At 45.5% G+C, this 16,548-nt stretch overlaps 1 protein-coding gene across 3 annotated transcripts in view; it reads left to right on the plus strand.

Annotated features, from left to right (window-relative positions):
- The window catches only part of KPNA3 (karyopherin subunit alpha 3), a 276,618-nt gene extending 260,756 nt beyond the window's left edge, over window positions 1-15,862 (plus strand). For all 3 annotated transcript variants that reach the window (XM_029602832.1, XM_029602829.1, XM_029602833.1), the window contains one exon: window positions 12,608-15,862. In XM_029602832.1, the coding sequence (XP_029458692.1) occupies window positions 12,608-12,706 (99 nt within the window). In that variant the 3' untranslated portion in view covers window positions 12,707-15,862. The remainder of the gene's footprint in view (window positions 1-12,607) is intronic.
- The last annotated feature ends 686 nt before the right edge of the window (window positions 15,863-16,548 follow it).

Consider the following 16,548-nt stretch of genomic DNA (forward strand, 5'->3'; position numbering starts at 1 on the left):
ATCTTTGGGTGTCTGTTAACACAATGTAATTGACTTTATAACTTTTGTTTCTGCGCCCCCCCTTGCATCCTTCCCCCCTCCCTATCAGAGCTTTGCATGCTGTCAAGCTGGCCATCGGAGATGGTTGTACAATGTTCCTAAAGCATTGAAAACATGTTCTGCCAAGATGAAGGATGCCTTATAAATCCCCATTCCTTTAAAAAAAAAAAAAAAGACATTAGAAATATTAGGGAATAATAAAGCCAAGAAAATGCCAAGATTTTCAGCCCGATGAATTAAGGTATACCCCGCCTAGCACATGGGTTTTCTTGTGGTTTGACGCACATCTCAGACACAATAATAGCATCCGATGCTTCAAGGAAATTAGCGTATCTGAAATGTGCCCCTAACAAAAGCATACCAGATAGCACCCATCACATGCATTTCAATTCCATGTAAATGAAGACATTAACTATCACCCAATGCAGGACAGTGTACCCAAAAGCTAGGCACCCAATGCATGTTTTTTTAGCATGGGGAATTTAACTCCAATTTCAGAGGGGGAGTAAAGATCTCACAGGGACTCATGAGAAACGCAAACAAATATGGTCCCCTGTGTTGCGATAAATGTCATCCTCCTTAGTATCATCCTGACTTTTGAATTTACTGCTTTCGGTGGAGAAAAATATATATGTCCATCGATTTGCTTAAAAAGAAGTGCACTTATTATGGATGCACAATTTAGATGCCCATAGCAATGGGCGCCTGATATAATAAACTCCATTTCCTAGTTTGTAGCAGATGGACTCAGGACCAATGGGTATAGTGTACTCCTGATAGCAGTTGGAGACGGATCAGATTTCAATCTGACGTCAGCCCTAGTACATATACCCCTGCAGGGTTTTCCGTTTCCATAGCAGTTTGGGACTCTAGGCACGCTAGCACAGCATTAGAGTATTTTGGCAAAGAAAACCAAAACGAGAATAAATCTTACCTCTACAGACAAGCCCCACTCTCCTGCAGTGACACCCATTGGGTCCCTCCCCCAGTTGAGAATTCCTGAGGTGATTTCCGCGATCCCTCAGTGGTAAGCCTCGGTCTGGTGGCTGACCCTCAGCAGGGACCTAGCCTCCAACATCGGGTGAGGCTGAGAGGCAGCGGGTGCAACTTCGAGCAAGGCGGTGAAGGTATTTTCCCTCTCCCCCTGCAGCCGGAGACCACCCGGAACGAGACCGGGAAGCACAGAGACAAGGTAAGGTAGAAATCTATTTTAAAGTCTCCGGTCTCCGAAGCTCGAGGAGTCGCACAGGTCGCCAGCCAGGACCAGTGCCACTGGGTTGATCCGCCCTAGCATGGAGACACTCCATGGTGGTCGCCATATTATCCATGTGGTCGCCGGCACCATTTTGATCTGTTCACTGCCCTGATCTGTGCGCACAAATAGCTTGTGCGCACAATGTCGCGTGCCCAAGTACTGTAAGCACAAGCAACGCTCATAGCCACACGCTTACTCTGCCGGGCGCATAACTTCGATCTGCGTGCACAACAGCGCACACATCTCCCTGAGTGCGTACCAACTTTACGCGCACAACTTTGTACCGGAGCGCATAACTAAGCCTGTATTTTACGCACACAAACCATGGCACCAGCGGAAAAGAAGCTCATGGCCTTTGCCCAGCATGCCACATTAGAGCTGCACAGCATGAGGAGGCCATGGCACTGTGTATACAATGCAAGGAGGCCCTGGTGGATCCAGCCCATGGCCATCCCCAGCCGGTACCGGGTTCCAGCTTCTCGAACAGTACGCCGGACCTAGCATCTCCCAGAGGGGACCCTCCCTCAAACGGGGCTCCCCAGGGATCCAGCACCTCTTAATTTAGACCCAGCATCTATCTCCTGGGTGGAATTCTTCAAAGGCCTGCATACCTTCGTCCACATGCAACCGGGGCCTCCGATACAGCCACAACTCTGCCAGAGGACCTCAACATCCCCGGGACCCTCTATGCCCAGGGAAATGAACCAACGCCCAAAAGCCCCACCTTCAGGGACACTGAGAACTCAGATGAGGGGTCAGAACCACTGGAGGAAGGGGAGCTCCCTCCAGGGACAGAGCCCCACCAAACCATGAGGCGCTTCTTCACCAAAGACTAGCTTCCAGACCTGTCACACACAGCTTGAAAGAGCTCGCTATCCCGGGCACAAGTGCCTCGGGGGAACCTAAGACGAATCCCCTACTAGAGGGACTCAGTCAGACCTCCCGTCACTTCCCACTATTACAAGCCATCCAGCAGCTAATTGACCTGGAATGAGATGCCCCAGAGACTACGTTCAAAGGGGAGCGTGCCCTGGCAGCCATGTACCCTCTGGACCCCGCTGCCAAAGATCTCCTGACATGTCCGAAAGTGGATGCCATGGTCTGCGCAGTCTCGAAGCGCACTACTATCCCGGTTGAGGGAGGAGCAGCACTCAAGGATGCTCAAGACAGACATCTGGAATCCATCCTCAAACAGTCTTTTGATGTCTCCGCTGTGTCTCTACAGATCGCAGCCTGCTGTGCCGTGGTGACATGTGCCTGCTTATCACAGACCAGGAACAACATTCCTGGGGAAGCCCTGGAACCAGTAGTATCATTCCTCACGGATGCCGCTTCTGATCTGGTGCGCACCGCAGCTAGAGGAATGGCAGCAGTGGCAGCCAGAAGACAACTCTGGCTCCGAAACTGGTCGGCCGACGCATCTTCCAAAATGACTCACAAGGTTGCCCTTCAAGGGAACCCTCCTGTTCAGAAGCGAACTAGAGAAACTAGCCAACAAATGGGGCGAATCCCCACTACCGCAGCTACCGGAGGACAGGAATAGGAGAAACCAGCGATCTTTCCCCCATACTTCCAGGGGCAGTGGATCACAGCGCTTCAACCCATACAGAAGCACATATCAAGCGGTACCCCCCGCAGGCAGGAGTCAGTCCTTTCAGAACAAGCACAACAAAAGGGGAGCCGGCTCGGGCCAGGCCCCAGCCGCACCCCACAATGAAAATCAGCCGACCCGTCCAAAGGAAGAAGCCATAGGGGCAGACTTGCCCTATTCTACCAAATATGGGTCGAGAACTTCGGACAAGTGGGTCCTAGCCATCATTCGAGAGGGATATTACCTGGATTTCCACCACCTCCCTCCGGATAAGTTTGTGGAATCCCCCTGCCACGACCCTTCCAAGAGGTTGGCAGTGGAAGCTACATTGACCAGATTACTAGCCTTAGAGGCTGTAACACCGGTGCCAGCACAACTAATAAATACTGGACATTATTCCATCTATTTTATCATTCCCAAGAAAGAAGGAACGTTCCGGCCCATCCTGGACCTCAAGTTGGTCAACCGCCACCTGAAGATTTCTCGCTTCCGCATGGAAACCCTACGCTCGGTAATAAGGGTGATACAACTGGGAGAGTTCCTTACATCCCTGGATCTGTCGGAAGCCTACCTACACATTCCGATCCATCAAGAGCATCTGTTTTCTACGCTTCACGATCCTGGACCAGCACTAACCATTCGGGTTAGACACAGCACCCCAGACGTTCACCAAGATCATGGTGGTAGTGGCAGCAACACTGAGGAAGGAAGGAATCCTCATACACCCTTATCTAGACGATTGGCTGATCAGGGCGAAATCCCCAGAGGAAAGCCACCAGGTGACCAACATAGTCAAAACTCTACTGGAGAGCCTCGAGTGGGTGGTCAACACAAACAAGAACTGCCTGCAGCCCTCCCAGTCTGTAGAATACTTGGGAGTCCGGTTCGACACCAAACAAGACAAAGGTCATCCTGACACCGACAAGGAGATCAAAACTAATGACCCAGTTGCAAACCCTGTTGAGCGAGCTTTGCCCCACGGCATGGGACTACCTCCAAGTCCTCTGCTTCATGGCATCCACACTGGAAGTAGTGCCATGGGCAAGAGCTCAATACTATCACGATGGAATCCGCTCAGTACTATCACGATGGAATCCGCAGTCCCAGAACTACACCGTATGTCTTCAGCTCCCGGACAAAGTTCAGACCCAACTCCAGTGGTGGCTACAAGAAGGCCATCTGAGCAGGGAGTAAGTTATCCTCACCAAACTGGATCCTGCTCACCACGGTCGCCAGCCTATGAGGATGGGAAGCACACTGCCAGGAGCTAACCGCCATGGGGCAATAGAACAAAGAAGAGTCAGGATGGAACATCAATCGCCTAGAAGCCCGGGCAGTCAGACTAGCCTGCCTATGATTCGGTCACAGACTCCGAGACAAATCAGTCCGCTACCTCCACACAGAGTCCTGCTCCAACAAGGACCAATCCTCCACAAGGATATCCAGCTCTATTCTCTCTTACGGCCTGGCCATTGAGAGGACTCACCTGAGGAAGAGCGGATACTCGGGGGCAGTAATTGACACCCTGCTCGAGCACGCAAGTTCTCCACATCACTAACATACATAAGGATTTGAAGAGTATTCGAAGCCTGCTGTGCAGACTGCGACATCGTTCCATGCTCAGTCAAAATTCCTGCGATTTTGGAATTCCTGCAGAACAGACTACAGAAGGGATTGTCTCTCAACTCCATCAAGGTATAGGTGGCCGCATTGTCATGCTACGGAACCAAGAGCGAGAACGGCAGCCTAGCCTCTCACCCGGATGTCTCCCGCTTTCTGAAAGGAGTCAAGCAGGTCCAACCACCCCTAAAGTGGCCGGTGCCTCTTTGGAACCTCAACCTGGTCCTAGATTTCTTAGCAGGAGCCTCCTTCAGGCCTCTTCGTGGCCTGTCTCTCCGACTATTAACATTGAAGACAGTCTTCCTGGTGGCAGTTTGTTCGGCCCGTCGTATCTCCGAGCTATAAGCACTGTCCTGTGGGAACCATTCCTCACTCACCCTGGGAACCATCCAGTTACGCACGGTCCCGTCCTTCATCCCCAAAGTGGTTTCTCACTTCCATCTCAACCAAACCATCTCGCTACCATCGCCAGATGAGCATAAGAATTCGGAAGAGTCTCTCGCAGTCTACGCCACGTCAACGTCGGCAGACTCCTAGTCCAGTACCTGGAAAGGTTGGAATCCATACGAAAGATGGACCATCTATTCATCCTTCAAAGCAGGAAGAAGCAAGGGGAAGCGGTCTCGCGAGCAACCATAGCCGCAACCAAGGCTGCTACGTAGAAGCAGGCAAGCCACCGCCTTTACAAGTCAAGACCCATTCCACTAGAGCCCAGTCAGTGTCCTGGGCGGAAACCAAGATGCTGTCACCCGCCGAGATCTGTCGGGCGGCGACATGGTCCTCCATCCACACCTTCTCCAGGTTTTACCACCTAGATGTTCAAGCTCGAGAGGACACAGCATTTGCAAGGGCAGTACTAAGTGGGCCACGGGCAACCTCCCACCCAGTTTGGGAGTAGCTTTTATACATCCCATTGGTCCTGAGTCCATCTGCTACACACTAGGAAATAGAGAAATTACTCACCTGATAATTTCGTTTTCCTTGGTGCAGACAGATGGACTCAGCATCCCACCCACGGCTGCCGTTATTCATGGAATTCTCGAGTGACATCCCCGAGAGCGAGTGATTCACAGGTAAGCCGTGCTTTTCTTTTTTTTTTTCTTTTTTTTTTATTTGTAATTTATGCATTCATACAAAAATCAAGTATGCATTTCTCAAAACGTACATGTATGGCAAACGTAACACAATTATAATAAACAGGAAATGTTGAACAATAAACATGAGGTTTGGAATACAGACTCGCATGTGAATGCTGTCGTTATGTGTTTATTTCCCCCCCCCCCCTTCCCACACTCCCCCCCTCCCTCCCCCCCCCCATCCCATGCTGTTGACGCGAGGCAAACACGTAGCATGAAACATCTAGTACCAGGAAGAACAACATAGTACTGGGATGCCTCAAGCCCCAGGCAGAACATCCCGATAAAGGCAGCTACCAAAATTACTAATCCCTCCAGATAGTTGAGGCACACTCAGGCAGACACTCCACACAAGAAGCAATCTGGACAATGGTACAAACTCAAGCACATCATAGTACATCCCCTCCTCCGCAATCTACCCCTCCTGATGCCGTTTTCATTGTTCGAAACAGTTCCACCGGGACATGTGGCTTTTCAAAGCCTTCTGTTTAATGGCAGTCAGCCGGGTGAGATACCACACTTTGGTCAGGCGCTGAAGTACCCGGGCCCGTGACGGTATCTCCTTCTGACGCCAGAGCATAGCCAGCTCCGACCTACTGGCCTGAGTGATCTGCTGGATTAAATAAGTGTCCCCCTCAGCATATTCAGGTGGAAATATGTTAAGCAGAAATATTTTTGGTTGAGTAGGAATTGACACCTGTAAAATCTCAAATATTAGCGCACTGATCATGTTCCAGTAACCCTGGATTAGGCCACACTCCCACCAAATATGTATAAAAGTGCCCTGTTGCCCGCATTCTCTCCAACATTGAGCAGATACTGAAGGATAGAATTTATGTAATTTCATTGGAGTCAAGTACCATCTGTATAGCATTTTATAATTTTGCTCTATAATAGAAGCAGACACGGACCCCTTCTTTGCCGCTCTGTAACATGCAGACCACTCGGACTCCGACAGTTTTCCGCCCAAATCCTTTTCCCAATTAGTAACATGTGCCGGGGGCACTGCTAGACCCTTGTTAAGTAGAGTGTAAATCCTAGATAAAGCCTTCTTAAGTTTATTCGCATGGTCACAAAAACCTTCAAACAGTGATTTACCTTTACTTAAGTCGGACAGAACGGGGCGTTGTGATATGTAGTGTCTAATTTGCAGATAGAAATAATGGTCTGTTCTCGATAAGGGGAAATCTGTAGAAAGCTCAGAAAATTCCTTAATCACCCCCCCGGTTCCACACCTGTTCCAATGCTTCACACCCAAAGGCTCTCCACCTAGAGGCCAAGGCCTGAGACACTCCAGGGGGGAAAGACTTGTTATAAAAAATAGGGGTCTTAAAGAATATTGTTCGGTCCCCCACCAATTCCTCTCGCCACCTGTCCCATATGGAGAGAGTATGTGCAATGGATGGAACAGTCTCCCTCGGCAGTATACGTGCTGACTGAGGAAGCCAGACCACCATCTTTGGGGGTAAGTCTCCCATGAGGGCCCCCTCCAGAGTCACCCATCATTTATGACTTCCCTCTACATGCCAGTCAATGACATACCGTAGCTGAGCTGCAGCATAGTAATACTGCAAGCACGGTACACTCAATCCACCTCTATCTTTGTGTAGTTGTAAGACCTTACTGCTAACCCTGGGGGGTCGCCTCTTCCACAGGAAGCGATAAAGGTGTCTCTGCCACAAACGTAGAGCTGAGGATGGAACAGGGATCGGTAATACTTGAAATAGATATAAAAGCCGGGGTAAGACATTCATCTTAATAGTAGATATCCTCCCCCACCAGGACAACTCCAGTCTGTCCCATTTTTGCAGATCCTCCTTAATGGTATTCCAGGCTGGTTCATAATTCAAAGAATATAGATCCCCAAGTTCTGCCCTATTCTAACGCCCAGATATTTTAAAGATTTTTTGACCAGTTTAAAAGGGAACTTTTGTTGTATCTCTCTTACCTCTGCGGCGTTGAGAGTGATATTAAGTAGTTCAGACTTGTCCATATTTAATTTATAGCCAGATACATTGCTGAATGTGTGGAAGGCCCTGACTAACGGTGGAAGGGAAGTTGAGGGATCCACCACCGTAAAGAGCACATCATCTGCGAAAAGCGAAAGTTTGTAGTCCTGACCGCCTATGTTAATCCCCCGGATCTCTCTTGAACTTCGGATATATTCTGCTAAGGGCTCTAAATATAGAGCAAATAAGAGCGGGGACAGAGGGCAGCCCTGTCTGGTTCCCCGTTCAATCGGGAAAACTTTAGAGTAGCCCCCATTCACCTTAATGCACGCATTGGGATTGGTATATAATCTCCTAATCCATGTAAGGAAATTACCACCCATCCCCATCGTATGCAGAACTGAAAAAAGGTAATCCCAGTGGACAAGGTCAAATGCCTTTTCCGCATCTACTGTGAAAAGGACCATGGGGTATTGTTTAACCTTAGCATACCAGATGAGGTCCGCAACCCTCCGCACATTATCTCCCGCTAATCGTCCTGGGACAAAACCCGTTTGGTCTGAGTTTATAAGCGAGGGAGCCACATGTCCCAATCTAGTAGCCAAGATTTTAGCCAAAATTTTTAGATCTAAATTAATTAGGGAAATGGGTCTATAGGAACCACATAAGGTGACATCCCTACCTGGTTTAGCCAGGATAGTGATCCCCGCTTTGTTAGCATCTCTAGCTATTTCCCCAGTCAGCAATAGATTGTTGAAGGCTGCCACCAGAAGTGGGGTAATCACCTCCCTAAGAGATTTATAGAAACTGCCGGTATATCCATCTACACCGGGAGACTTGCCGGACTTCAATCCTGTGATAGCCCTGGACACCTCCTCCCCCGTGATAGGTTTATTCAAATATCTTTGTTGAACCTCCTCCACCCGTGGCAAAGTGACACCCGCAAGGTAAGTATCTATCTCAGTTTGCCTGATCTCTTTTTGCTGGGAGTACAATTTTTGATAAAACTGGATAAATCTCTCACGAATTGCATCGGTATCAGTAAGGACCTCTCCAGACTCGGACTTGATTTTTAGAATCTGATTCTGGGCAGCCCTCACCTTTAACCAGCGAGCCAGTAACCTCCCGGCTTTATTGCCCCCTTCAAAAAACTCCTGCTTGGCCCTGTCCATTTGAAAAGCTATTTCCCCCAGCGAGAGGGACTTCAATTCCTCTCTCAGGGTCACAAGTTGCCTGGCTACATCTGCACCCCCCTCCCTCTTATGCCGTATTTCCAATTTCCCCAATAATTGTAGAATTTCAGTCCGTCTCTGGTTTCTCTGTTTCAATAAGTGGGACGCTCTAGCAATTAGTTTACCCCTTGCCACAGCCTTAAAACAGTCCCACAACACATTGGCGGATATCCCGGAATCTGTATTTTCTACTATAAATGTTTCCATCTCTGCTTTAAGCTGTGTGACATAATCAGCATCCGCTAGTAAACTCTCATTGAGGCGCCAAAAACGATCACCAGTCTGGAGTCCTAGTTTATGTAAAGTAAGGGAGACAGCCGCATGATCAGACCATGTAATGGGACATATATCGGAGGCACATACTTTGTTAGCTAGGTCCCTGTCCACTAGGAAGTAATCTATGCGGGTATAGGTTTTATGTGCTGATGAATAATAAGAATAATTCCTTTCGGTAGGATGGTGAAGTCTCCAAATATCCAGGAGCTGCCAGTCTCTCATTAAATTTTTTAACCCTTTCCTGTGCCTCCGTGAGTGACTGCTGCCCCCTCCATTAGAATCAAGAAAGGGGTATCTGGTCAGATTAAAGTCCCCCCCCAATTATGAGGGAACCTTCCACCCACTGCTTTAAGGTCTCCGATAGCTTTTCAAAGAAAGGTCCCTGCCCTGTATTGGGCGCATAGATATTAACTACTGTATACATATTGTTACCCAGCTTAAATTTCACTATAATGTACCGACCTTCTACGTCTCTCACCACAGATCCGGCGTCGACTGTCAGATCCTTAGAAAATAATATCCCCACACCCCCGTACTTATGACCCACGCTAGCCGCTGCATAAAATTGTACAGGGTAATGGTGCGATATCATAAGTTTCTCATATTTCTTGCGCAGATGCGTCTCCTGACAGAGTAGTATGTGTACCTTATCCCTAACCGCATCCTGTAATAATTGTTTCCTCTTGTGGAAAGTATTGAGCCCTTTTACATTCCAGGACATAACCTTTACTTCACCCATGGTCAGTGTGTTTGTGACTATACCTGTATTTCCTAGCACTCATGGTCTCGCTCAAAGTCCCCAATCGCCTCACTGGTGGTAAAATTAGCAGAGTTGCCGCTACCGCCCTATCTCCCCACCCGAATACCCGGACCCATCCCTCCCTCTCCCCCCATCCCTCCCCCCCTCCCCTCCCCAAGTCATCGACCCTCATCCCCCGTCTGTGAAGGACTAACGCCATTCAGAAATTGGCTAACTTCCCTGAGCCCCCCACCTCCCCCTCCTGCTACTGATCTATTCAAAACCAGATGACCATCCGAACATAACAACTGTATGCTTACATTACGCAGTAAACTTAATAACCTTATTAAACAAACTTGCTCATCGCAGGGTCCACCCCATCTGGGTGAACCCGGTACTTGCAGCACCAGTCCTCCCACAGGTTGGACCTCCGAACTCAGTAGATAAAAACCTGTAGGCTTAGCGGAATTGTTCAAGTCCCTGTATCTTGAGCCTCCCGGTGATCACTGATATTCCTGCGAAGCCTTTTTCCTCCGTGAGTGACTCTCTGCCAGCGCTGTGTAGTATTTGCAGAGGGCCTCGTCTCCTCCGAGGGCTTAACGGCCTGAGTGAGTGTCATGAGACCAGCCGCTTGTAAGATTTTTGCCGCTTCCTCCACCGTAGATACTCTGGATGAAACTCCCTGGATTGTAAACTGTAAGCCAAAAGGGAACAGCCATTTGTATCGGTGATTCCCTGCTCGCAGAACTTGTAGCACCTCACGAAATTCTCTTCTTTTCTTAATAGTAATTGGTGACAAATCCTGGAAAATCTCTATGTTCGCACTGTGCCAGTGAAAATCCTCCAGTGTCCTTGCTTTCTGCATAATTTTCTCTTTGATGGAAAAACTGTGGAAACAGACCACAATATCTCTGGGAAAGTTACCTCTGGGCTTGGTGAGGGCTCTGTGGGCTCTATCCAGCAAGATCTCGGGAAGGGTCTCCTCTGCCTGGGAATCATGCCAAATTTGTGCACAAATGTCCGCGATCACCTTATGGCAATCCTGGTATTTTTCATCCTCTGGGACCCCCCGAAAACGAAGGTTGCCCCTCCTGGAGCGATTCTCCAGATCCTCCAGCCAACACGCCTGATCCCTCACACTTTGCTTCATAGTTCCCATTTCTTTTTGCAACGACATCACAGTAGAATATTGTTCTTCATGCTGGTTCTCCAGCGTGTCTATGCGCTCCCCCAGTCCGGCAAAATCCCTGCGGAGGTCAGCAGCGATCTGCTGTATTTCACATTTTAAGTGCCCCAGCCCTTCTTTCATTTCCCCGAACCACCTCTGGAAGTCTCCCCGAGTCACAGCATGCTCACCGGCTGCCCCAGGTGATTCTGCCTCCTCCGTGGATGTTTGGTGCTCCTTGCTCTCTGCCGCGGCCACGTGGTCGGCCATTTTGTCCCGCTGCGGCTCGGCTGCTCCCGCAAAAGCAAAATGCTGCAGGTCCGGGGTTTTTTTCCGCAGCGACATGAGAGCTCTCCCCTGCACTCCAGAGCAAGTTGGGAAGCGTTTCGCGGCGAAAATACTGCGCTTTGAGGGCGGATGATCACCGTTTATACCACGATGTGGAGCGGAGCCCGGGTCTCAGGCAGCCATCTCCTTTGGTGACGTCACTTCCTCTCAAGCCGTGCTTTTCTACAGCTAGGACACCCATCCTACTGGGTGTCAACATTTCTCGGTTGAGGGCACTGGCGGTCTCCAGCTATAACAGATTCAACCAGTTCAAATTAATCAAGTTAACCAAGTTATAAACTTAATCAAGTTATCCAAATTATTTATACATTCATATATCCACAATTGCTTTTCGAGGAGAATACTGAAGAGCTGCACTTCCTGCAGGGGTATATGTACTAGGGCTGACGTCAGATTGAAATCTGATCCGTCTCCAACTGCTATTAGGAGTACACTATTCCCATTGGTCCTGAGTCCATCTGTCTACACTAAGGAAAATGAAATTATCAGGTAAGTAATTTCTCCAATATTAGTAGTGTCTATGAATCTCAGCAAAATGACCAAAAAAGAGCGCTCAAAACGGATGCTTGTGTTGAGCACCTGTTGTAATAAACTCTTGAACGCCAGAAACACACAATTCTCTGAGGACAAGCAGGACTGGTAGTCCTCACACACGGGTGACTTCATCAGATGGAGCCCCGACATGGAAAACTTATATCAAAGTTTCTAAAACTTTAATTTGCCATACTGAGCATGGCCCTATATTACGTGTCCTTGCAGAGTCCCTCTTCAGGTTTTGTTCGGGTGATGGCGTAGGCCATCCCTTTTCAGCTGCTTGACAGAAGGATGCCAGGCACAAAATGCTTAAAATATTTCAGTCCATGGAGCATCCTAAGGAGGTCAAGGCAGTCCTGGAGCATGACATCTTTAAGGAGCTACTGCTGAGGATGTGGGAACACCTCATGGTGCATCCTGTGATCTTGGGCTATAGAAAAGATGATATTCAAGGGGACACATATGGCGATAATATGCTGTATATGCCAGTTTGGCCTCCATCTGATGTCATGCCTGTGAATTGTGCCATCCTGCTTATCCTTGAAGAATAAAATCTTGTGTGCCAAGGGTTTTTCATAGTTCTGAGTTAAAAAAAAAAAAAAAAAAGTGTATCCTACAGCATTTTCTATTTTCAGCAATTTCTTGTGTCCTATGTTCAGTGAATTGACATTAGCTTGCTTAGTGTTGTAAATTTTTAATTTTTTTTCTTCTGGTCTTTTATAGATTGATGAAGACCCAAGCCTCATTCCTGAAGCCACCCCAGGAGATACTTACAATTTTGATGCACCAGCCAATCTTCAGACAAAAGAATTTAATTTTTAAGTACAGCGAAACTTCCGTCCATCACCAGTATGAAGTACCATAAGACAGCCACCAAGCAAAAAAGGCTCTAAGACGCACATGCCTCTTCGTTTTGATGCTTCTAAAGCAAGCCATGTATCAGTCACTTAGCAGTTGCCAAAAGTCACTATCACGTGGACAGTATATGCATGATTTCTTTGAAAACTGTCTTAGTTATCTTACAGTTTCAAACTTTTTTTTTTGCTTTTTCCCCTCACACGTGCAGAGAACCACAACCTGCAGTTTTTATTGAATATTCCATGGTGGTGGTGTGGCTACTTCCCACAGAGAAGCAGCTGCTTTAAGAATGGTGCGTTGTAGATCAAGATGTTCTGGTATAATACATACGTTCTTGGAAGACTTTACAAGGGCATGGTCTGATTTGAGCCTCATCGTCCTCCACAAACACATTTTCATGTACTCTGTGCAGAAGAGTAGATTAAAACAAAAAATGCAAGCCAAATGATTTCATTGAAACTGAAATAAAGGTTAAACTTGGCAATTGATGAAACAATTAAGTTTAAAAAAAACACAGCTACTTCATCTGGTCTGTCATCGGTGTGTTCATTAATGGTTTCAGAAGCCAGAGTTGGAAAATGAACTTTAGATTTGAACTGGTATCACATTTGCCATTATACCTAACTTTTTTTTTTTTTTTTTTAAAGAACAGCAAGCCCTATTTAGGCCACTCACTTCAGCCTGTGTTTTCCTGCTGTTTGAAGTATTCAGATGCTGTGCATGGTATTTTACCTAAGCTACAAAGCTATCTTTATGGACTTGAATGTCTGTGAAAGCTGAAAACAAGAGTCCCTGAAATCTTGTATTTAAAAAAATAAAAACAAATTCTACAAAAATTGGCCAGTGGAATCTTGCTTTCAACTTTCAGTGGAATTGGTATATTTTCTTTTAAATTGATAGGTGGATATGGTTGAATTCTATTGGGTTTAAACTGTGGAGCTTTCATGTTTACTGTAATTTAGTCTTAAACTATTTTTACTTGGTAACCAGTGCTTTTGATAATGTGGTTGGCAACAAACCAGCAACTGTTTAGAAGCATCATAACGTTATTCTTTAAGAATTAGAGGAGATTAATTCACAACCTAGTTAAACCGTATTCAGATGGCAAAATACAAAATAGCTAATAATGTGAGGCTGCAGTTACTTAACTGCTTTGTCAATCAGGTTTATGCCAAATCTTTATGCATAATCTGATATAACAGATCGGTGTGGACGTGGGGGGGTGGGGGATTGATTGCCTTGAAAACCCACAAAGGGTCTGGCCCAAGTATTTGCAGAGAGGTGTATAAACACCTGGGTCAAAGGAATCATTTTGACTGTGATGCTGTCACATGAACTGGTTTTGTTTGCCAGTGTTTACTGGGTGTAATATTTCCCAAATAAGTGATGTGAAGGGATAGAAAACTCTAATTTAGTTATCAGATGTGGGGTGTATGTACTGTGATGACGAGAACAGATGCCATCCAAAAATTTGCTTCCCCCCCCCCCCCTCCCCCCCTGTTTCCTTACATGGAAAAACATATAGCAGCTGTGCATTCATTGAAATACGTCAGCCAAGGTGGAGCCACTTTAAAGAGTGTTTTTTGTCTTGTATCTTCAGTGGATACAAGCGTATGTTTAAACTGCAAGATTTTTACTTGCTGGAGAATCTGTTTTAATACAACAGTTTGGCCTCGGATTATTTATAGGTTTTATAAATTTTAGAATCCATTTCTCTTTAAGGTGGCTCAGGCTTTTCAACTCTCGCACACATACAAAAAAGAGTTGAAGTTCATTGTGCCTTTGTTTCTTTCCCCTGAACTTTAGAGTTGAAGTTTAACATAGTATCAGCATTTCATTCACAGACTAGCTTAAAATCTGGAAGCTGTGCTGTTTGCTAAAATTAGTTAATTTAAAGTCAAAACTAGTTAAGGTCACAAAGCACTCTATTTTGTTTTTTAATGGGTAGAAAAGGGAAATTCGGTTTCTGGTAAGGTTAACAAGTATATGTATACACACACCTTTCTGGTTTCATTGTTCTGCATATTTTCATTGACACTTCATACTACAGTGTATACAACTAAAGTGAAATTGAAATTTTTTACTTCTGTAATGATCCACAAACCTTTTTTCCCTTCATAATAGTGCAATCAATGTGCAACACAAAACTTGTCCATTTTGGGAATTGGTGAAGAACAGTGCAGTGGCTTCACCAACTTTGTTGTGACCTTATCGGGTTTTGATAGAGATTGTATCATTTCATAGTTTAAAAAAAAAAGTATATTGCTGCACTTTTGTTTTCAGAACAGTGTTTTTATTTTACATTTTCTTTTTTAGTTACCAGTTAAAATAGGCTAAAACATTCTTTCAAAAGAGGCATCTAAATGTGTTCCTAATTTTGTATATGGGCTTAGGTTTTTGTAACCAATAAAAAGCTGCTATCAAATACTATAAAACATGCAAGGACTTATTTTTAAAGCAATAAGGCTACTGAGGCAAGTCTTATTACTACTTACAGTGTATTTGAAGAATTTGTTTTGCTGTCTTTAATAGTTCTATTACTTTGTGGAACTCTGTATAAAACAGTCAACCATTTTAAAGTGACTAACAAAGCAATTTGTAAAATGTTTTGAAAATACATATTGTGATGGTTTATATACAGATTTCACTCCTTTTGAGGAAAGTAGATTAAAAATGACTTGAGTTCTGTGCAATTTGAGATGAACTAACTGAAATGGAATAGGAAGAAAAAATGTAAGATTGAGTTTTTGGGAGTATATATAGAGAAGTAACCATTTCTAGTAAACTGAAAACAGTTTGCTTCGTCTCTAGTTGCAAGTCCAAAGCGTATCATTTTTGAATTTTCATTATATATAGTGGACAATACATGTAACGAGAAATGAAATATTAAATCTGAAAGCATCTGGCAGATTTTTTGCCATCAGTGTGCCTATTTAGCTCTTACATGCTCATTCAGTATCCTTGATTTTCCAGGGTACAAGTTATGCTTTTGTTCACTGTACTGGTTTAACAAATCAAAAATGCTAAATAGCAAGTCGGCAAATAACTATAGATTTGACTACTGTTCTGAGTCTCTGCTTTTGTCAGAATTAAACTGTCATGAAGAATGGTTTGGGAATACAGGATGTGTAGGTTTTCTTTTTTAAGGGGAATTGTACATACATTTGGAGAGAAGCAATCTTGTGTCCATTGAATTTACTGTACATATACATCCAGCCTGAAGTGAGCTTAGATACTGGAATCTGTCGCTTGAGTATGACTGTTGCTGGAGGAAGTATGCAGATGAGGTGCCATGAAGCTTGTGTTTGTGCCTTCAGGTTTTCTACCTATATATTTACCGACTCCCAAGTTTACCTCTAATGACAAATTTGGCTGATTGTCCCAAATCCAGTAGAAAATGGACTAGCTAGCAAATATTCCTGTACAGTATGACTAGGGACCTTTGTTTCCAGGGAGTACTTCTCAATTTATTACAAGAACATATTTACCAGGGAAAATGGATTATTTTTTTTCATTGATTTCTCCAGTTTTTTTCTAGTTGTAATACACTGCTAAATTCCTAGATACAATAAAAACTGAAAATGTAGATCTCTAAGGATGGCAAAGGTCAATTTAAGATGGGACACAAAATGAGTTTTTTTTCTGGCTTAGGACAATACCCACTGTAAGGAATATGGAAAAATAACCTAACCTGAAGCTTCAAAAGCAAAATTGAATTTGTTTTCCTAGCTTGTAGGCAGATGGACTCAGGGCCAGTGGGTTATGCACCTCTGCCAGCAGATGGATATTATGAAAGCTGATGGCAC

The sequence above is a fragment of the Rhinatrema bivittatum genome, chromosome 5 (genome assembly GCF_901001135.1).
Source record: "Rhinatrema bivittatum chromosome 5, aRhiBiv1.1, whole genome shotgun sequence".
NCBI classification, from domain to species: domain Eukaryota; kingdom Metazoa; phylum Chordata; class Amphibia; order Gymnophiona; family Rhinatrematidae; genus Rhinatrema; species Rhinatrema bivittatum.